The 16,795-nt window shown below is 39.5% G+C and overlaps 1 protein-coding gene across 1 annotated transcript in view; it reads right to left on the bottom strand.

Annotated features, from left to right (window-relative positions):
• LOC125724952 (NACHT, LRR and PYD domains-containing protein 12-like) overlaps positions 1-15,975 on the bottom strand; it is a 41,466-nt gene extending 25,491 nt beyond the window's left edge. Inside the window, exons 1-7 of the mRNA XM_049001443.1 lie at positions 15,933-15,975; positions 11,296-11,415; positions 10,652-10,765; positions 8,789-8,902; positions 6,926-7,039; positions 892-955; positions 480-708 (exon numbers count right to left, since the gene is read on the bottom strand). Of these exons, the coding sequence (XP_048857400.1) occupies positions 480-708; positions 892-955; positions 6,926-7,039; positions 8,789-8,902; positions 10,652-10,765; positions 11,296-11,375 (715 nt within the window). The 5' untranslated portion in view covers positions 11,376-11,415; positions 15,933-15,975. The remainder of the gene's footprint in view (positions 1-479; positions 709-891; positions 956-6,925; positions 7,040-8,788; positions 8,903-10,651; positions 10,766-11,295; positions 11,416-15,932) is intronic.
• Positions 15,976-16,795: the final 820 nt, after the last annotated feature.

Consider the following 16,795-nt stretch of genomic DNA (forward strand, 5'->3'; position numbering starts at 1 on the left):
TATTTTACCGGAACACCGCATACAGGACCGTGAATAAGCCTTAGGCAGCCAAAGGAAATGTTTAAAGCCATTTATCTGGGCAGTAAGTGTATATCTGCTCAGAACCAAAAAAACAAACAAAACCCCCTTTTCATTTCCCAAACTTCTCCTCAGGGGCACCACAGCCAGTCCATGTATTTGTTAAATTTCACCACCAGCTCACTTCAATCATTAATTAAATTAGTTTAAAAATTCAATGAGATATTGATCAACTACATGAGGTGTGTTAGTGGTCAAGTAAAAAAATACGTGGATATACTGCACGATTTCTGCAAATATTAGGGTGATGTTGGGAGAGGTTCTGAAAGGGCAAACACACTTTGACATACATATTATAGTAGTTCTACACCAACATGAAGACCATTTAAACATCCTTTTCTCTGGCTGCCTAAGACTTTTCCACAATATTGTACATGGACATAATGTTATAAAGCTCTTACTCTTCTCCAGCATGTCAGCAAGATCATTTTGCTTCATGGTCCTCAGGATGTACAGTGTGATCTTCAGAGCTACCTCTCTAACACTGGTCTTCTTCATGTGACCATCACAGTCCAGGTCATTGTCCTCCTCCAGCTGAGGCTCAGAGCATTCTGGGTAATTCTGATCTAGGTGCCTCACAAACATCTTCAGCTCGTCCTTTAGGAACTTCATGGCTTTTTCCTCTAGTGACTAAAATAAACAGTCACAGTTAATTATTGCTACTTACACCAAACCTTTTCAGAGTTTCACTTGTGAATCATAGTTTAAAACATATTTCCTTTAACATGATGAATTTCTTATTATACAGCTGTATAAAATATAAGCTAATTCACATAACAGCCAAGAAAATATATATCAGCAATAAATACAAACCTTCAATATGGATGATAAACTCATTTTATCATGTAGATCTGAACTGCATTCTTCCATTTGGTCTCTGTTAATTAGGCAGAAACATAAAGATCTCAGTTCATCTACACAAATGTAACAAAGACTGAAAAGTTCCCCATTAAAATTGCTGTTACTGCAGATAAAGAATAACATTGTGTTATGTAGCTCCCCGGTAATGCGCAGACAAGAAGTTTGTTTTTAAATACAGGGAAATCCTTTATTTCTTCCTTGCTCGATTCATCCCGTGAAAACTGGTAATAAAACAACAATCAAAGTGATGATAATCTCACTGAACAGATATCGCTAAATTAACATAGCCAACTAGCAGGTTACATTAGCTAAATATTATAAACATTAGATTACTATGGAAGATTATAAGCACAAAAATTCAAATGGCAATTCATTTTGCAATTGTCAATTCAATATTCAACCAGAGCATGCATTTGTCATTTCAATATTTAATCTGTGCATGTAATTTGAAAATACATTTTGCAATCGGCAATTCAATGTGCAAAGTGCTTATGCAATCCTTAATTCATTTCATAATGTTTTGAATAAAAAATAGAATGACAATTCACTGAATTGCATTTCGTTTTGCCATGGGCTTTTTGCCTCTTTATTCAAATGGCAATTCATTTGGCAATTGTCAATTCAATATTCAATCAGAGCATGCATTTGTCATTTCAATATTTAATCTGTGCATGTAATTTGAAAATACATTTTGAAATCGGCAATTCAATGTGCAAAGTGCTTATGCAATCCTTAATTCATTTCATAATGTTTTGAATAAAAAATAGAATGACAATTCACTGAATTGCATTTCGTTTTGCCATGGGCTTTTTGCCTCTTTATTCAAATGGCAATGGCGTCCCCGGGAATTGCATTGCATGTTGGGGAGAAAACTCAATTTGCAATTCCCAACTGTCAGATCGCTCATCAAGGTGGACCTTCATTAACGACGTCACTTCCTTGTTTAGGGCCTCGCTACCATTCAACGGATTTGTTCGTTTAGTTAGAATTAGTAAACCCCCTTTATCTTCTTTATTATTTTTTTTAAAAAATTTTTTATTATTTATTATTTTTATTATTTGTAATAATTATAACTAGTTGCACTTTTCCTTATTTGATTGTAACATGCTGATTATATCATTGCAATAACATGCTTTTACCACAGGAGGTGTGATATATTGTTATGTAGACTTTTATAAGTAACTGTTTGTTTGAGTTTGTAATTGTTTTGCTCTAAATAAAGTTCTTTAAAACGTAAAAAAAAAAAAAGTTAGAATGAGTAATGGCGGCAGAAGAGCTTGCAGTAAATATTTCTGCCTTAGCAGATGACATGGAAATTAATCGGGTATCAGCAGTAGATGCGTTTGATAGGTTGTTTGTGTTGTCACAGAGGGTAGAGGAACTTACAATCTTAACTGGACTTGATACGAGAAGGGTGCAAACTAATGTAGCTCAGGCGTTACATCAAGTCACGCAGTTGGTTACCCTCTGTGACAACACAAACAACCTATCAAACGCATCTACTGCTGATACCCGATTAATTTCCATGTCATCTGCTAAGGCAGAAATATTTGCTGCAAGCTCTTCTGCCGCCATTACTCATTCTAACTAAACGAACAAATCAATGGTAGCGAGGCCCTAAACAAGGAAGTGACGTCGTTAATGAAGGTCCACCTTGATGAGCGATCTGACAGTTGGGAATTGCAAATTGAGTTTTCTCCCCAACATGCAATGCAATTCCCGGGGACGCCATTGCCATTTGAATAAAGAGGCAAAAAGCCCATGGCAAAACGAAATGCAATTCAGTGAATTGTCATTCTATTTTTTATTCAAAACATTATGAAATGAATTAAGGATTGCATAAGCACTTTGCACATTGAATTGCCGATTTCAAAATGTATTTTCAAATTACATGCACAGATTAAATATTGAAATGACAAATGCATGCTCTGATTGAATATTGAATTGACAATTGCCAAATGAATTGCCATTTGAATAAAGAGGCAAAAAGCCCATGGCAAAACGAAATGCAATTCAGTGAATTGTCATTCTATTTTTTATTCAAAACATTATGAAATGAATTAAGGATTGCATAAGCACTTTGCACATTGAATTGCCGATTGCAAAATGTATTTTCAAATTACATGCACAGATTAAATATTGAAATGACAAATGCATGCTCTGGTTGAATATTGAATTGACAATTGCAAAATGAATTGCCATTTGAATTTTTGTGCTTATAATCTTCCATAGATTACATACCTCGCTGGCAGCTTATTACCAAAGGAACTAATTCTTCAGAACAATTCTCAAACACCAACGCCATACAGCAGCTCAGAACAACACCACCATCACCGTCACACTGAAAACTTGCTTTTTCGCTGTTCCCTCACAAAACTACATCCTACCGGAAGTGAATCCCAACAAATGTTCCGCTCCAATACTCCACACAAACTAGGTACATCACATGTGCATGCAAATACCAAAAACGAATTAAAACAAAAAAAAGGTAGCCTGATGACAGTTATATGTTATATTACAACACCAATTCCAGAAAGTTGGGACATTGTGCAAATTGTAAATAAAAACAGAATGCAATGATATGGAAATCTCATAAACCCGTATTTTATTCATGACAAAGCATAGAAAACATATCAGATGTTTAAACTGAGACCTTTTGCTATTTCATGAAAAATATTGGCTGATTTTGAATTTCATGACAGCAACACGTCTAAAAAAAGTTGGGATGGGGGCAACAGGAGGCTGGAAAAGTTAGTGGTACAAAAACCCAGCAGCTGGAGGAACAATTTGCAAATAATTAGGTCAACTGGCAACAGGTGAGTAACATGACTGGGTATAAAAAGAGCATCTTAGAGTTGCAGTGTCTCTCTGAAGTAAAGATGGGCAGAGGGTCACAATCCCCCTAATACTGCACTGACACATAGTGGAGCAATTTCAGAAAGAAGTTCCTCAGTATAAAACTGCAAAGAGGTTGAATATTTCATCATCTACAGCACATAATGTAATCAAATGATTCTGTGAATCTGGAGAAATCTCTGTGAAAAACCAGACTAGATGCCTGTGATATTTTGGCCCTTAGGCAGCACTGCATCACAAACAGGCATGATTCTGTAATGGAATCACTAAATAGGCTCTGGAATATTTCCCACAAACATTGTCAGTGAACACAATCCGCGCTGCCATGCACAGATGCCAGTTAAAACTCTACCATTCAAAGAAGAAGCCGTATATGAAGATGATCCAGAATTACCGACGTCGTCTCTGGGCCATAGCTCATTTAAAATGGACTGCGGCTGAGTGGAAAACTGTTCTGTGGTCAGTCGAATCTAAATTTGAAATTCCCTTTGGAAACCAGGGACACCATGTCATCCGGACTAAAGAGGAGAAGGACCACCCAGCGTGTTATCAGCACTCAGTTCAGAAGCCAGCATCTCTGATGGTGTGGGGGTGCATTAGTACATATGGCAGGGGCAGCCTGCATATCTGGAAAGGCACCATCAGTGCTGAAAGGTATATCCAGGTTCTAGAGCAACAGATGCTCCCATCCAGACGACGCCTCTTTCAGTGAAGACCTTGCATTTTCCCACATGACAATGCAAACCTCACACTGCATCAATTACAGCATGATGGATTCGTAGTAGAAGGGTCCCGGTACTGAACTGGGCTGCCAGTGTCCAGATCTTTCAGCCATTGAGAACATTTGCTGCATCATAAAACGAAAAATATAACACAGAACATCTAGGACGGTTGAGCAACTAGAATCCTGTATCAGACAAGAAAGGGACAACATTCCTCTCCCAAAACTCAAACAACTGATCTCCTCAGTGCCCAGACATTTACAGACTGTTGTTAAAAGAAGAGGAGATGCCACACAGTGATAAACATGGCCTTGTCCCAACTTTTTTGAGATGTGTTCAAAATTCAACATTCAAAATTACCTTATTTTTTCCTTAAAATGATGCATTTTCTCAGTTCAAACATTTGATATGTTTTCTGTGTTCTGTTATGAATAAAATACAGGTTTATCAGATTTCCATATCACCACATTCTGTTTTTATTTACAATTTGCAGAACGTCCCAACATGTTTGGAATCGGGGTTGTAGTTTGGAAAGATGTATCTGCCATGTTTAGCTTTATTCACTGGGGCGGCTTCCTGATTTTCTCATGACAGCAGAAGCGAACCAGTGACATCAGGCTCCAGCACACAGAGACACAGCAGGCAGGACGGACAGTTTTCTATGTAGCCCTTTGTACCCAGTGACATTTAGAGTCATTCACTTGATTAGCAGAGTAAATTTCAGCGTATCAGCTTGTTCCCCGCATCCCTGCCCCCCCACTTCTGTACCAGCTGGTCCCCGGGCCCCCACTAGCCAGGGTGATACTGCTGCCTAAATATAACTAAACATTAAACGTGTCATCATCGTGCACCTGTTCTCCATCCCAGTGGACATAATGTGCATGATGTCATCAGCTTGCGCCACTCCCTCTGGAATGTCCTACTGCAGGGAGCCCAACCATTTTTAACTCAAGATCTACTTTACAAGTGGCCAGTGTGCCGAGATCTACCAGTTCAAATAGGGAGCCACAGCTATTACTCTTTTACTCTATTATTACTCTAGCTATTGCCTTTCTGCATAATTAATATGCACATAGCAAATCCAGACAAATCCAGGTAATTCTCCAAATTGAAAAAAGTGTAAATAAATGTATTTCTCTACCTTAGTGGGACCGCTGGCACTGGGAAGATGCAGCTGGATAAAAACTGACTGCTGTGCCGCTGACTGACTTTTCAGTTCTCGCACTTTTCGGCTGCGTGTGGCTGGTTTAGCAGGGAACTCAGTCTCCTAGCTTTTGTGCATCGACTGAGCCAGACCCAGCTAGGAGCCCAGTTTACTTTTATGTTCTGGCCTGACTATAGACCCAGAGAGACATGCATGCTAGTGGGCTGTAACACTGTTACCTCTCAGGGCTCTTTCTGTTACACCCCACAGGGGGGCGCATTTAAAGGCTTGCAGTATAATTGTTGGGACTCGGGGCCATTAGTGCTCTGAGGCCCCCTGCAGCCCAGCCTGAGGCCCCCAGGCACTAACCCTTCTGTCCCAGTCCATAACCCAGCCGAGGCTCCAGGGGGCGCTATCTTGGGGCACCTTCAGCCACCAGCTCATTCCCCCACCGTGAGCTAAGAAGCTACTGGGGATCTTTCCTGCCTGTTGCCGTTAGACACCACAATGCCTGCTGTCGATGTGTAGCCCCAACAGCCAGCTGTAACGTCTGATTTTTAACAATTTAAAATTTTTTATCTATATTTAATTATTGAACTATATGGTATTTTCAGGATTTTTTCTTTGTGTACTGTGCACCTTTTAATCTTGTTATCCTACAGAAATTTCATTTACTTCTATAAATGTTTACTTATTTTTGCACTGAATCAGCAAAATTTAATTGTCACCTTTGGCAAAGAAACAAATAGTCTTTCTCTTTTTTGTCTGATGAAGGTAGTTTATTGTTTAAGCCACACAGTTCGATTAAACATGTTAAACTGAAGCCTTAGTCTGAGTATGATCTAATGAATTCATGGGAGTGAAATTATTTGTTATCAAAACAGAAACATCCGTCATACGAAACAACAATCTATTGTCGAGTCATTCTTTAATGGACATGCAGGGGGGAAACAGGCAAACCAGTTTATTTCCAGCTCTGTGCTGAGGACTGAAATTTAAAATCCACTTTGCGATTAAATAACCTCCAATTCCAGCTCGCAGAAAGTCAGGTTTTACAGTAATCCTCATCCATTTAACTCAGATGTTATTTATATAGAATACAGACAAAACTTTTGTTTAAATTCTCAAGGTGATGGAATCTGTTACAGGTAAAAATTGGCGCATTCATTATAAATATGTTATTTCCTCATAGCTTGAATGTGTCTCAGCCATTTGACTGAGAGTCTGAATGTCACTAACAGTGTTTGTTTAAATGCACATTTACCTTTGATCTGTAGGAAAAGGTCCCTCTCTGAATTTGAGTGGGGGCTCCATTGACCAGTCACTCTTCATGGAAACACAGCTGGGTACAGGGGAGTCTGCTCTCTCCATCAGGACACTGTGGGCAGCGAGAGGAAACAAACCCTCATGGTATAAATATAATTCATACAATGGGGACGGCATCACACTGCTGTTTAGCCTTCTGCTCTGCCTTCATGTACTTTGATATGCTGTGAAGCTCTTGATGTAAACAGACTTATTTACAGTCAGCTTTTAAGGAAATCGTCTCATCTAAAATTTAGATATTATATGAAACTTTTAGCATCGCCGTTAAAAACCTCCACAACTAGACTTGACTGATGTTCCTTTTTACCTGTTTATATATGTTTTTGTTTGTTTGTTTAGTTTTGTTATGTGGCCATTTTGTATAGGAGGGATGGTCTGTTACTCGCCTCTAGTATAAAAGAACTGGCTGATTGTGGAAGAAGACGGTGAAGATAGAAGATGGCGAGGTCTTTTTATGACGCTACACATATTAAAGTGCTGCCCACTGAGCCAGCCCTAGCTAGGAGCCCAGTTTACTTTTATGTTCAGGCCTGACTATAGACCCAGACAGACATGCATGCTAGTGGGCTGTAACACTGTTACCTCTCAGGGCTCTTTCTGTTACACCCCACAGGGGGGCGCATTTTAAGGCCTGCAGTATAATTGTTGGGACTTGGGCCATTAGTGCTCTGAGGCCCCCTGCAGCCCAGCTTGAGGCCCCCAGGCACTCACTAACCCTTCTGTCCCAGTCCATAACCCAGCCAAGGCTCCAGGGGGCGCTATCTTGGGGCACCTTCAGCCACCGGCTCATTCCCCCACCGTGAGCTAAGGAGCTACTGGGGATCTTTCCTGCCTGCTGCCGTTAGACACCACAATGCCTGCTGTCGGTGTGCAGCCCCCACAGCCAGCCTTAGCGTCCCATTTTTAATGTGGTAAAAGCTGCTCTGTTTTTAATCATATAAATAACATACATTTCTATTTATATTTATTTCTTGAACAATATTGTATTTTCAGGATTCTTTCATAATACACTGTGTACTTCTTAAACTTATTATCCTATAGAAATTTTGTTTACTTCTGAAAGTGTTTACTTATTTGCACTATATCTGCCATCTTTGCACGATGACTTTGTCTTACATTGTATGTTTGTATCTGTGCACTTTGCTGCTGAACGCAAGAGAATTTAACTCTGGGATCAACAAATCATCTTATTTTATACTCGGGGGATGAGAACCACTGCAGTATGACATTAATTATGATCTGAATCAGCAAGTATTTAAACGTCACCTTTGGCAAAGAAACCAATAGTCTTTCTCTTTTTTTGTCTGATGATAGTAGTTTATTGTTTAAGCCACACAGTTCGATTAAACATGTTAAACTGAAGCCTTAGTCTGAGTCTGATCTAATAAATTCATGAGAGTGAAATTATTTGTTATCAAAACAGAACATACGTCTCACGAGACAACAATCTATTGTCGAGTCATTCTTTAATGGACATGCAGGGGGAAATAGGCAAACCAGTTGTTTTCCAGCTCTGTGCTGAGGACTGAAATTTAAAATCCACTTTGCGATTAAATAACCTCCAATTCCAGCTCGCAGAAAGTCAGGTTTTACAGTAATCCTCATCCATTTAACTCAGATGTTATTTATATAGAATACAGACAAAACTTTTGTTTAAATTCTCAAGGTGATGGAATCTGTTACAGGTAAAAATTTGTGCATCCATTATAAATATGTTATTTCCTCATAGCTTGAATGTGTCTCAGCCATTTGACTGAGAGTCTGAATGTCACTAACAGTGTTTGTTTAAATGCACATTTACCTTTGATCTGTAGGAAAAGGTCCCTCTCTGAATTTGAGTGGGGGCTCCATTGACCAGTCACTCTTCATGGAAACACAGCTGGGTACAGGGGAGTCTGCTCTCTCCATCAGGACACTGTGGGCAGCGAGAGGAAACAAACCCTCATGGTATAAATATAATTCATACAATGGGGACGGCATCACACTGCTGTTTAGCCTTCTGCTCTGCCTTCATGTACTTTGATATGCTGTGAAGCTCTTGATGTAAACAGACTTATTTACAGTCAGCTTTTAAGGAAATCGTCTCATCTAAAATTTAGATATTATATGAAACTTTTAGCATCGCCGTTAAAAACCTCCACAACTAGACTTGACTGATGTTCCTTTTTACCTGTTTATATATGTTTTTGTTTGTTTGTTTAGTTTTGTTATGTGGCCATTTTGTATAGGAGGGATGGTCTGTTACTCGCCTCTAGTATAAAAGAACTGGCTGATTGTGGAAGAAGACGGTGAAGATAGAAGATGGCGAGGTCTTTTTATGACGCTACACATATTAAAGTGCTGCCCACTGAGCCAGCCCTAGCTAGGAGCCCAGTTTACTTTTATGTTCAGGCCTGACTATAGACCCAGACAGACATGCATGCTAGTGGGCTGTAACACTGTTACCTCTCAGGGCTCTTTCTGTTACACCCCACAGGGGGGCGCATTTTAAGGCCTGCAGTATAATTGTTGGGACTTGGGCCATTAGTGCTCTGAGGCCCCCTGCAGCCCAGCTTGAGGCCCCCAGGCACTCACTAACCCTTCTGTCCCAGTCCATAACCCAGCCAAGGCTCCAGGGGGCGCTATCTTGGGGCACCTTCAGCCACCGGCTCATTCCCCCACCGTGAGCTAAGGAGCTACTGGGGATCTTTCCTGCCTGCTGCCGTTAGACACCACAATGCCTGCTGTCGGTGTGCAGCCCCCACAGCCAGCCTTAACGTCCCATTTTTAATGTGGTAAAAGCTGCTCTGTTTTTAATCATATAAATAACATACATTTCTATTTATATTTATTTCTTGAACAATATTGTATTTTCAGGATTCTTTCATAATACACTGTGTACTTCTTAAACTTATTATCCTATAGAAATTTTGTTTACTTCTGAAAGTGTTTACTTATTTGCACTATATCTGCCATCTTTGCACGATGACTTTGTCTTACATTGTATGTTTGTATCTGTGCACTTTGCTGCTGAACGCAAGAGAATTTAACTCTGGGATCAACAAATCATCTTATTTTATACTCGGGGGATGAGAACCACTGCAGTATGACATTAATTATGATCTGAATCAGCAAGTATTTAAACGTCACCTTTGGCAAAGAAACCAATAGTCTTTCTCTTTTTTTGTCTGATGATAGTAGTTTATTGTTTAAGCCACACAGTTCGATTAAACATGTTAAACTGAAGCCTTAGTCTGAGTCTGATCTAATAAATTCATGAGAGTGAAATTATTTGTTATCAAAACAGAACATACGTCTCACGAGACAACAATCTATTGTCGAGTCATTCTTTAATGGACATGCAGGGGGAAATAGGCAAACCAGTTGTTTTCCAGCTCTGTGCTGAGGACTGAAATTTAAAATCCACTTTGCGATTAAATAACCTCCAATTCCAGCTCGCAGAAAGTCAGGTTTTACAGTAATCCTCATCCATTTACCTCAGATGTTATTTATATAGAATACAGACAAAACTTTTGTTTAAATTCTCAAGGTGATGGAATCTGTTACAGGTAAAAATTTGTGCATCCATTATAAATATGTTATTTCCTCATAGCTTGAATGTGTCTCAGCCATTTGACTGAGAGTCTGAATGTCACTAACAGTGTTTGTTTAAATGCACATTTACCTTTGATCTGTAGGAAAAGGTCCCTCTCTGAATTTGAGTGGGGGCTCCATTGACCAGTCACTCTTCATGGAAACACAGCTGGGTACAGGGGAGTCTGCTCTCTCCATCAGGACACTGTGGGCAGCGAGAGGAAACAAACCCTCATGGTATAAATATAATTCATACAATGGGGACGGCATCACACTGCTGTTTAGCCTTCTGCTCTGCCTTCATGTACTTTGATATGCTGTGAAGCTCTTGATGTAAACAGACTTATTTACAGTCAGCTTTTAAGGAAATCGTCTCATCTAAAATTTAGATATTATATGAAACTTTTAGCATCGCCGTTAAAAACCTCCACAACTAGACTTGACTGATGTTCCTTTTTACCTGTTTATATATGTTTTTGTTTGTTTGTTTAGTTTTGTTATGTGGCCATTTTGTATAGGAGGGATGGTCTGTTACTCGCCTCTAGTATAAAAGAACTGGCTGATTGTGGAAGAAGACGGTGAAGATAGAAGATGGCGAGGTCTTTTTATGACGCTACACATATTAAAGTGCTGCCCACTGAGCCAGCCCTAGCTAGGAGCCCAGTTTACTTTTATGTTCAGGCCTGACTATAGACCCAGACAGACATGCATGCTAGTGGGCTGTAACACTGTTACCTCTCAGGGCTCTTTCTGTTACACCCCACAGGGGGGCGCATTTTAGAAGCAGCTCCTCTATTTCCTCTCTCCTTGTCCATTTTTGTGCTGATCCAGACCAGTTGATTCCTGCTGGGGCCTCTGTGAACATGAAGGGTTAATAGATGCATCTTATAATCTTTAGATTGTATTTCATAATACCATTGTGATTCTCATTAGTCATTATTATGAGATATTATGTAATGTAATGCAAATGTGACTACTTCAATAATTCAAACTGTACTGCACAATAAAGAACAACTTTCCACACTGTTCTGCCAAATTTAGTATTTATCGGTATTCGGTCAAACCACACAACCGCCGGTGTGCGTTATGGTAGCATGTTTCGACAAGGGAGCAGAACCCGTCAGAACATTGGATCCTGCTCTTCCACTCCCACCTTCTCTGCACTCCATGTGCACATTTATGTAATAATGTTCTTGCAGTGATCAAGTGTAACTTATTTTGAAATTTACCCTAAAAAAACAGATGCTATTTTCTGATTGGCTGATAGGTGGCTATCAACTTTGCATAACTCAGCACAGCTATGAACTCGGCGGAAAACTCCACTCCGATTGGCTGCGCCTCGTCCATTAATCCTATATAACAGGACGTTGTGGTGGGGGGGGTTATTCCTTACTTCTCAGCATGAGAACTGCATGAAATGCGTGTGTCTCACGGTCAATGCGTAGGACCTGATAGCCCTGTTTTAGGAAGGGACATCAAATATCCTGCATTTCAGGAAATGTTACCCTCTCATATTTGGTCAGAGAAGTATGTCAGATGGCAGAAAGCCATTCAGATAAATAAATGACATGTGAATAAACTACGTTTTTTTGTACTGAGGTCCAGAGTCACTGTGTGTCTGTTTTCGCAGGGGGAACCAATGTTTTAGGCTTAAGGTAACAATGTTCCCTCTTCAAATACATGCACAAATGTATTTTTGATGTATGTAAAACTGATTTCTGTATCTGTGTGTTAACATAGAAAACCATGCATCACAATGTCCTGGATTATGTCTGAATGCTCACAAAGACTTTGTTGTCAGCAGTAGTTGATAAATGTAAGAAGTAAGTTGCTACAATGAAGTTATAATTAGATTAAACAATATCACAATTATTGTCACGCATGGCATGTACTTTGGTGAGATCTGCAAATCCCGGCATGTCTCGCAAGCGCTCGCGTATATAACCCTGTGTCTGTGTAATTGTAAATAGCCCTTGTGTTGTTACTGTTGTTTTTATGGCTATAGTTGCCTTCTCGATCGTGGTGTGTATGTTTGCCCGTATCTTGTGTGTACCCTGTCCGATCCTCACATGTTCTTAGTTTGTATAACTCCCCCGCCGTAAGTCACCTTTCAGTTTGGCATCCGACCACCTTGTGTTTCCGTTTTGTATATTTAGTGGTGTTGCTCATATGGTGCCTGTTACAATCCATTTCAGGACTAAAATAAAAAGTGTGATTCTGTCCTAGCAAGCAAGTGCCCTCATCCTTCGCCGTACTCGCGATAACTGGGTCTAGTTAGAAACCGTCTAAATATAAAGTAGCGGATGACGTCATGATTTCTAATCAGCACTCGACGAGAGAACATGGGGGAACTGAATATCCTGTAACATCTATCAGAAACAAAATAAGTATGACGGTGCGAAGCTGAAACAGATGGTCAAAAAAAATATTTTACAATCTCACAATGTTAACCAGCAAGTTCTCTCCTGGACACACACACACTCAATTAACCACAACTGCTCTGCTTAGTGAAGCACAAATACGTGGCACCCGTGTCAGTGTGGTTGCTTATCATTTAGCACTGAATGAGTGCAGTGCGCAGGTGTGGAGGTGCCGTGAGTGATTACTTACTATTGCTAACCTCTGTGTTATGACCTGATCGTACGATCCTCTTGTGTACCACTCCCCCTCATGTGATCATCCGAAGCCACCTCTGAGTATCCCCGGAGTTCGCTTTGCTGCCGCTGCCCCCTAGAGGAAGCTGGAGGCTCAGCTGCCTGCCGCTAAGTCTCTGGCTGGGACGTTCTTCACCCTCCAAGGCCTTTTCTGGAAGGTGATGGAGGTTTTAACAGTGAATGACTCCCCAGAGGCTGCCCAGTTGTGCTCACAGCTTCAAGGGGGGTCTGCAGTATTCGCTCCAACTTCACCACCTCGTGAGCTAGACAAAATAGGAGAGAACCCTGCGTTTCAGGGACTTTGTGGGGGTTCTGGGACAGTTAACCCCAGAGATGGAGTGTAGTGTAGCGCTGAGGTACCGGCAGGCAGCGCAGCAGGTTGGACTGATGCTAGCCTTGTAAATAGTTCTCCAAGTATAGTGTTAAATATTAATCGATGTGTGTGTGTGTGTGTGTGTGTGTGTGTGTGTGTGTGTGTGTGTGTGTGCACATCAACGGGTACGGTGGGCAGTATGACTGCGTTGTGAGTACAACTGACCCGGGTGCAATCATCGCCACCTTGTGGTTGAGACCAGAATTATCTCAGTCTCATTAATAACCAGCATTGCTACGTGACCCACACTGTTCAAGAAATATGTTGTTAAACTCGTTTTACCAAACCAACCGGGAAAGCTGCAGTTTTACAGGCTATTATGAAACTGACTGTAGGAATGAAGAAGTCTTTCTGATAGTCACGCAGATTACTGTGGTTACAACACGGAGTATCTTTTACTTTGGAGTTGGCTTAAAGTAAAAGGCAGGTCAAATGGACTATTCTGTTTTTATATATTGTATATTAAAATAAACTGATTTGTGTTCATTATAATTGCGCTCTGTGGTAATGGAGTTTCACGACGTCAGTTTTGCTTATTTGCAAAGAAAAATATAAATATGGTTGATATTTAATAGTTAACTAATTTATAGAGTAGGACCTATAAGTTCCATCCATCCATCCATTTTCCAAACCGCTTATCCTATTGGGTCGCGGGGGGTCCGGAGCCTATCCCAGAATCAATGGGCACGAGGCAGGGAACAACCCAGGATGGGGGGCCAGCCCATCGCAGGGCAGGACCTATAAGTTATTATATGAATATGGATGCTGAAATCCGTCTGCACATTTACTGTACATGAGTTCCCCATGATCCCCAAGCCGAATATTTCCGCCCTGATGCCAATGTTCCTTGAAAAAATCAACCACAGGTAAACTTCACCTATAGCCCCGGATCTTTAAATTGCTGGAAACTGTTCCAGCCAAATGCGTGTCAAAAAAACTTTTAGTAGGACTTCTCACAAAACCAATATATTAACCAGTTATTGGGGTGTGTTACATTTTGCACGCTATTGAGATGTACCTTATATATTTGTTGGACAAACTCACTTTGTCCAAACTGCCTTCGACCGCCTCCATTTTTATAGATGATTATGAAAGTGAAAGAATTTAAAAAGCATTTTATATAACCACACAGATCACGGAAGTAAAACGTAAAATTTAAGTACGTTTGGGATTTACTAGTTGTATAATTACTGTAATAAGGTCTTATATTAAAGAATATCGAAATCATTCTAAATGAGTTCCGTGGGTATGACGTAATTCAACAACGAAATCAAACAGTTCCGACAAAAAAACGCCTCAAAAAAAAAAGAAAGAAAGAAATAATAGGAAATATGGGGTTTACTAGCTACAGTTTGCACGGTATATCGGTCTATTTGTTTAAGAAATTCACCTTTTCCAAATGACCCTCGAAAGCTAGTTTTACAGACAACTGCGAAAATGAAAGGAGTTCAAAGCATTTTATATAGTCGCACAGGTAATGGTAGCCACACAACTGTTCATGAATATTTAATATTGCAGCAATTCTCATTTCAGGGTTACCGTACAGTTGTTGACTTAAAATGCTGTGCTATAGCCTAATATAAACATAAAACAATTACATCGCTTAAAAGTAAAACTACAGTCATATAGATTCTTCTATTTTGTATCTGATCTTTTAAAATGAACTGATTTGCGTGAATTATAACAGCTAGGGCTCCGGGGTAATGGATGTAATTGCAACGTCTGTTTTCCTGCTTTACAAAGAAAAATTACTAGAAAGAGTTAATATATTAATACAGATTTGTAGAAAGATTTCAAAATCTTTCTGAATTCCCCAGGAATGTCGCGGTCGGTAAACAAGCGTAAAGACCAATTCCGGCCAAAGACGTTTCAACAAAACATGGATCAGCTGGACACAAAACCACTAAATGAACGAGTTATATTGAAATATCTTACATTTTGCACGCTACTGAAATATACAAATATTTGTATAAAAAACTCGGCTTCTCCAAACCACATTCGATCGCCGCAGTTTTTACAGACAATTGTGGATGTAAAAGTTCAAAAGCATTGGATATAGTTACACGGATAACGGAGGTTAAAGGTAAAATATAAGTACATCTGGAATTTAACAATATCATTATATAATTGCTAGAATAACTGCTATTATTAATACAGATCTGAAATCCTTCTACGCATCTACATAAGTTCCTTAGATATAAAATGATTAGAAAACATCAATGACAGTTCCACAAGAGAGCTTCAAAAATTAGAAAAAAATTACAGAATGACCAAATTAACGAGTTATGGGGTTTACTAGCCTACAGTTTATACGGTGTATAAGTCAATTTCTTTAACAAGCTCACCTTTTCCAAAGGACCCTCGAAAGCCGCAGTTTTACAGACAAATGCGAAAATGAAAGTATAGGAGCATTTTATATAGTCGCACAGGTAATGGTGGCCGCGCCTTAGTTCATGAATATATAATACTGCGGCAATTCTCATTTCAGGGTTACAGTGCAGTTGTTGTTATATATCCTAATTTATGCATAACAGTAGTTACACCTTAACGACCACGGTCAAATCCCGCGCGCTTAACGTAACATTACGATATGAAATGGCAAATCATACTCTAAGCGATCGTGCATAGAAAATGGCGCAAGATTTACTCTCATGTCTATAAAGTGCAAGGTGCACTAAAATACAATGAAGTTCTTGTTTTCCCATAATGCAAAAAACAAGTGATATACTATCTGAGAGGCAAAGTCCTAGGCAATTTCGAGACAAAATTTAGTAAATTGTACCATTTTCTAGTGATTGCACTTTGAAAACTATGGTTCTACGTGAATTTGCTCATCTGAGCCAAGTTTGATAGGACACATCTCAGAATTTTCCCATAGTGTATGAACAAGCCTTACACCCTCTAAAAAGCAAGGTCCCAAGTTATTACCAATACACAATTTGCTTAACATTCATTGAACCATTTTCAAGAAAATGTACTTTGAAATCTGTGTTTGTTTATTTATTTTAGTTTTTAAGCCAGGTTTAACAGGCCTTAACTCCCATAATTTCCCCATAATGAATCAACAAATATTGTTGTGGTTAAAATTAAACATGTAGTTGTAATTATTATTATGTTTAGATTTTCCTTTTTAAAACCTTCAAAATGATGTATGGTTTGTTGGAATCGGACAAAAAATGACAGAGTTTCTAAGAAAATTTAAGATAAA

Source organism: Brienomyrus brachyistius, unplaced genomic scaffold (assembly GCF_023856365.1).
Source record: "Brienomyrus brachyistius isolate T26 unplaced genomic scaffold, BBRACH_0.4 scaffold58, whole genome shotgun sequence".
In the NCBI taxonomy this organism is placed as follows: domain Eukaryota; kingdom Metazoa; phylum Chordata; class Actinopteri; order Osteoglossiformes; family Mormyridae; genus Brienomyrus; species Brienomyrus brachyistius.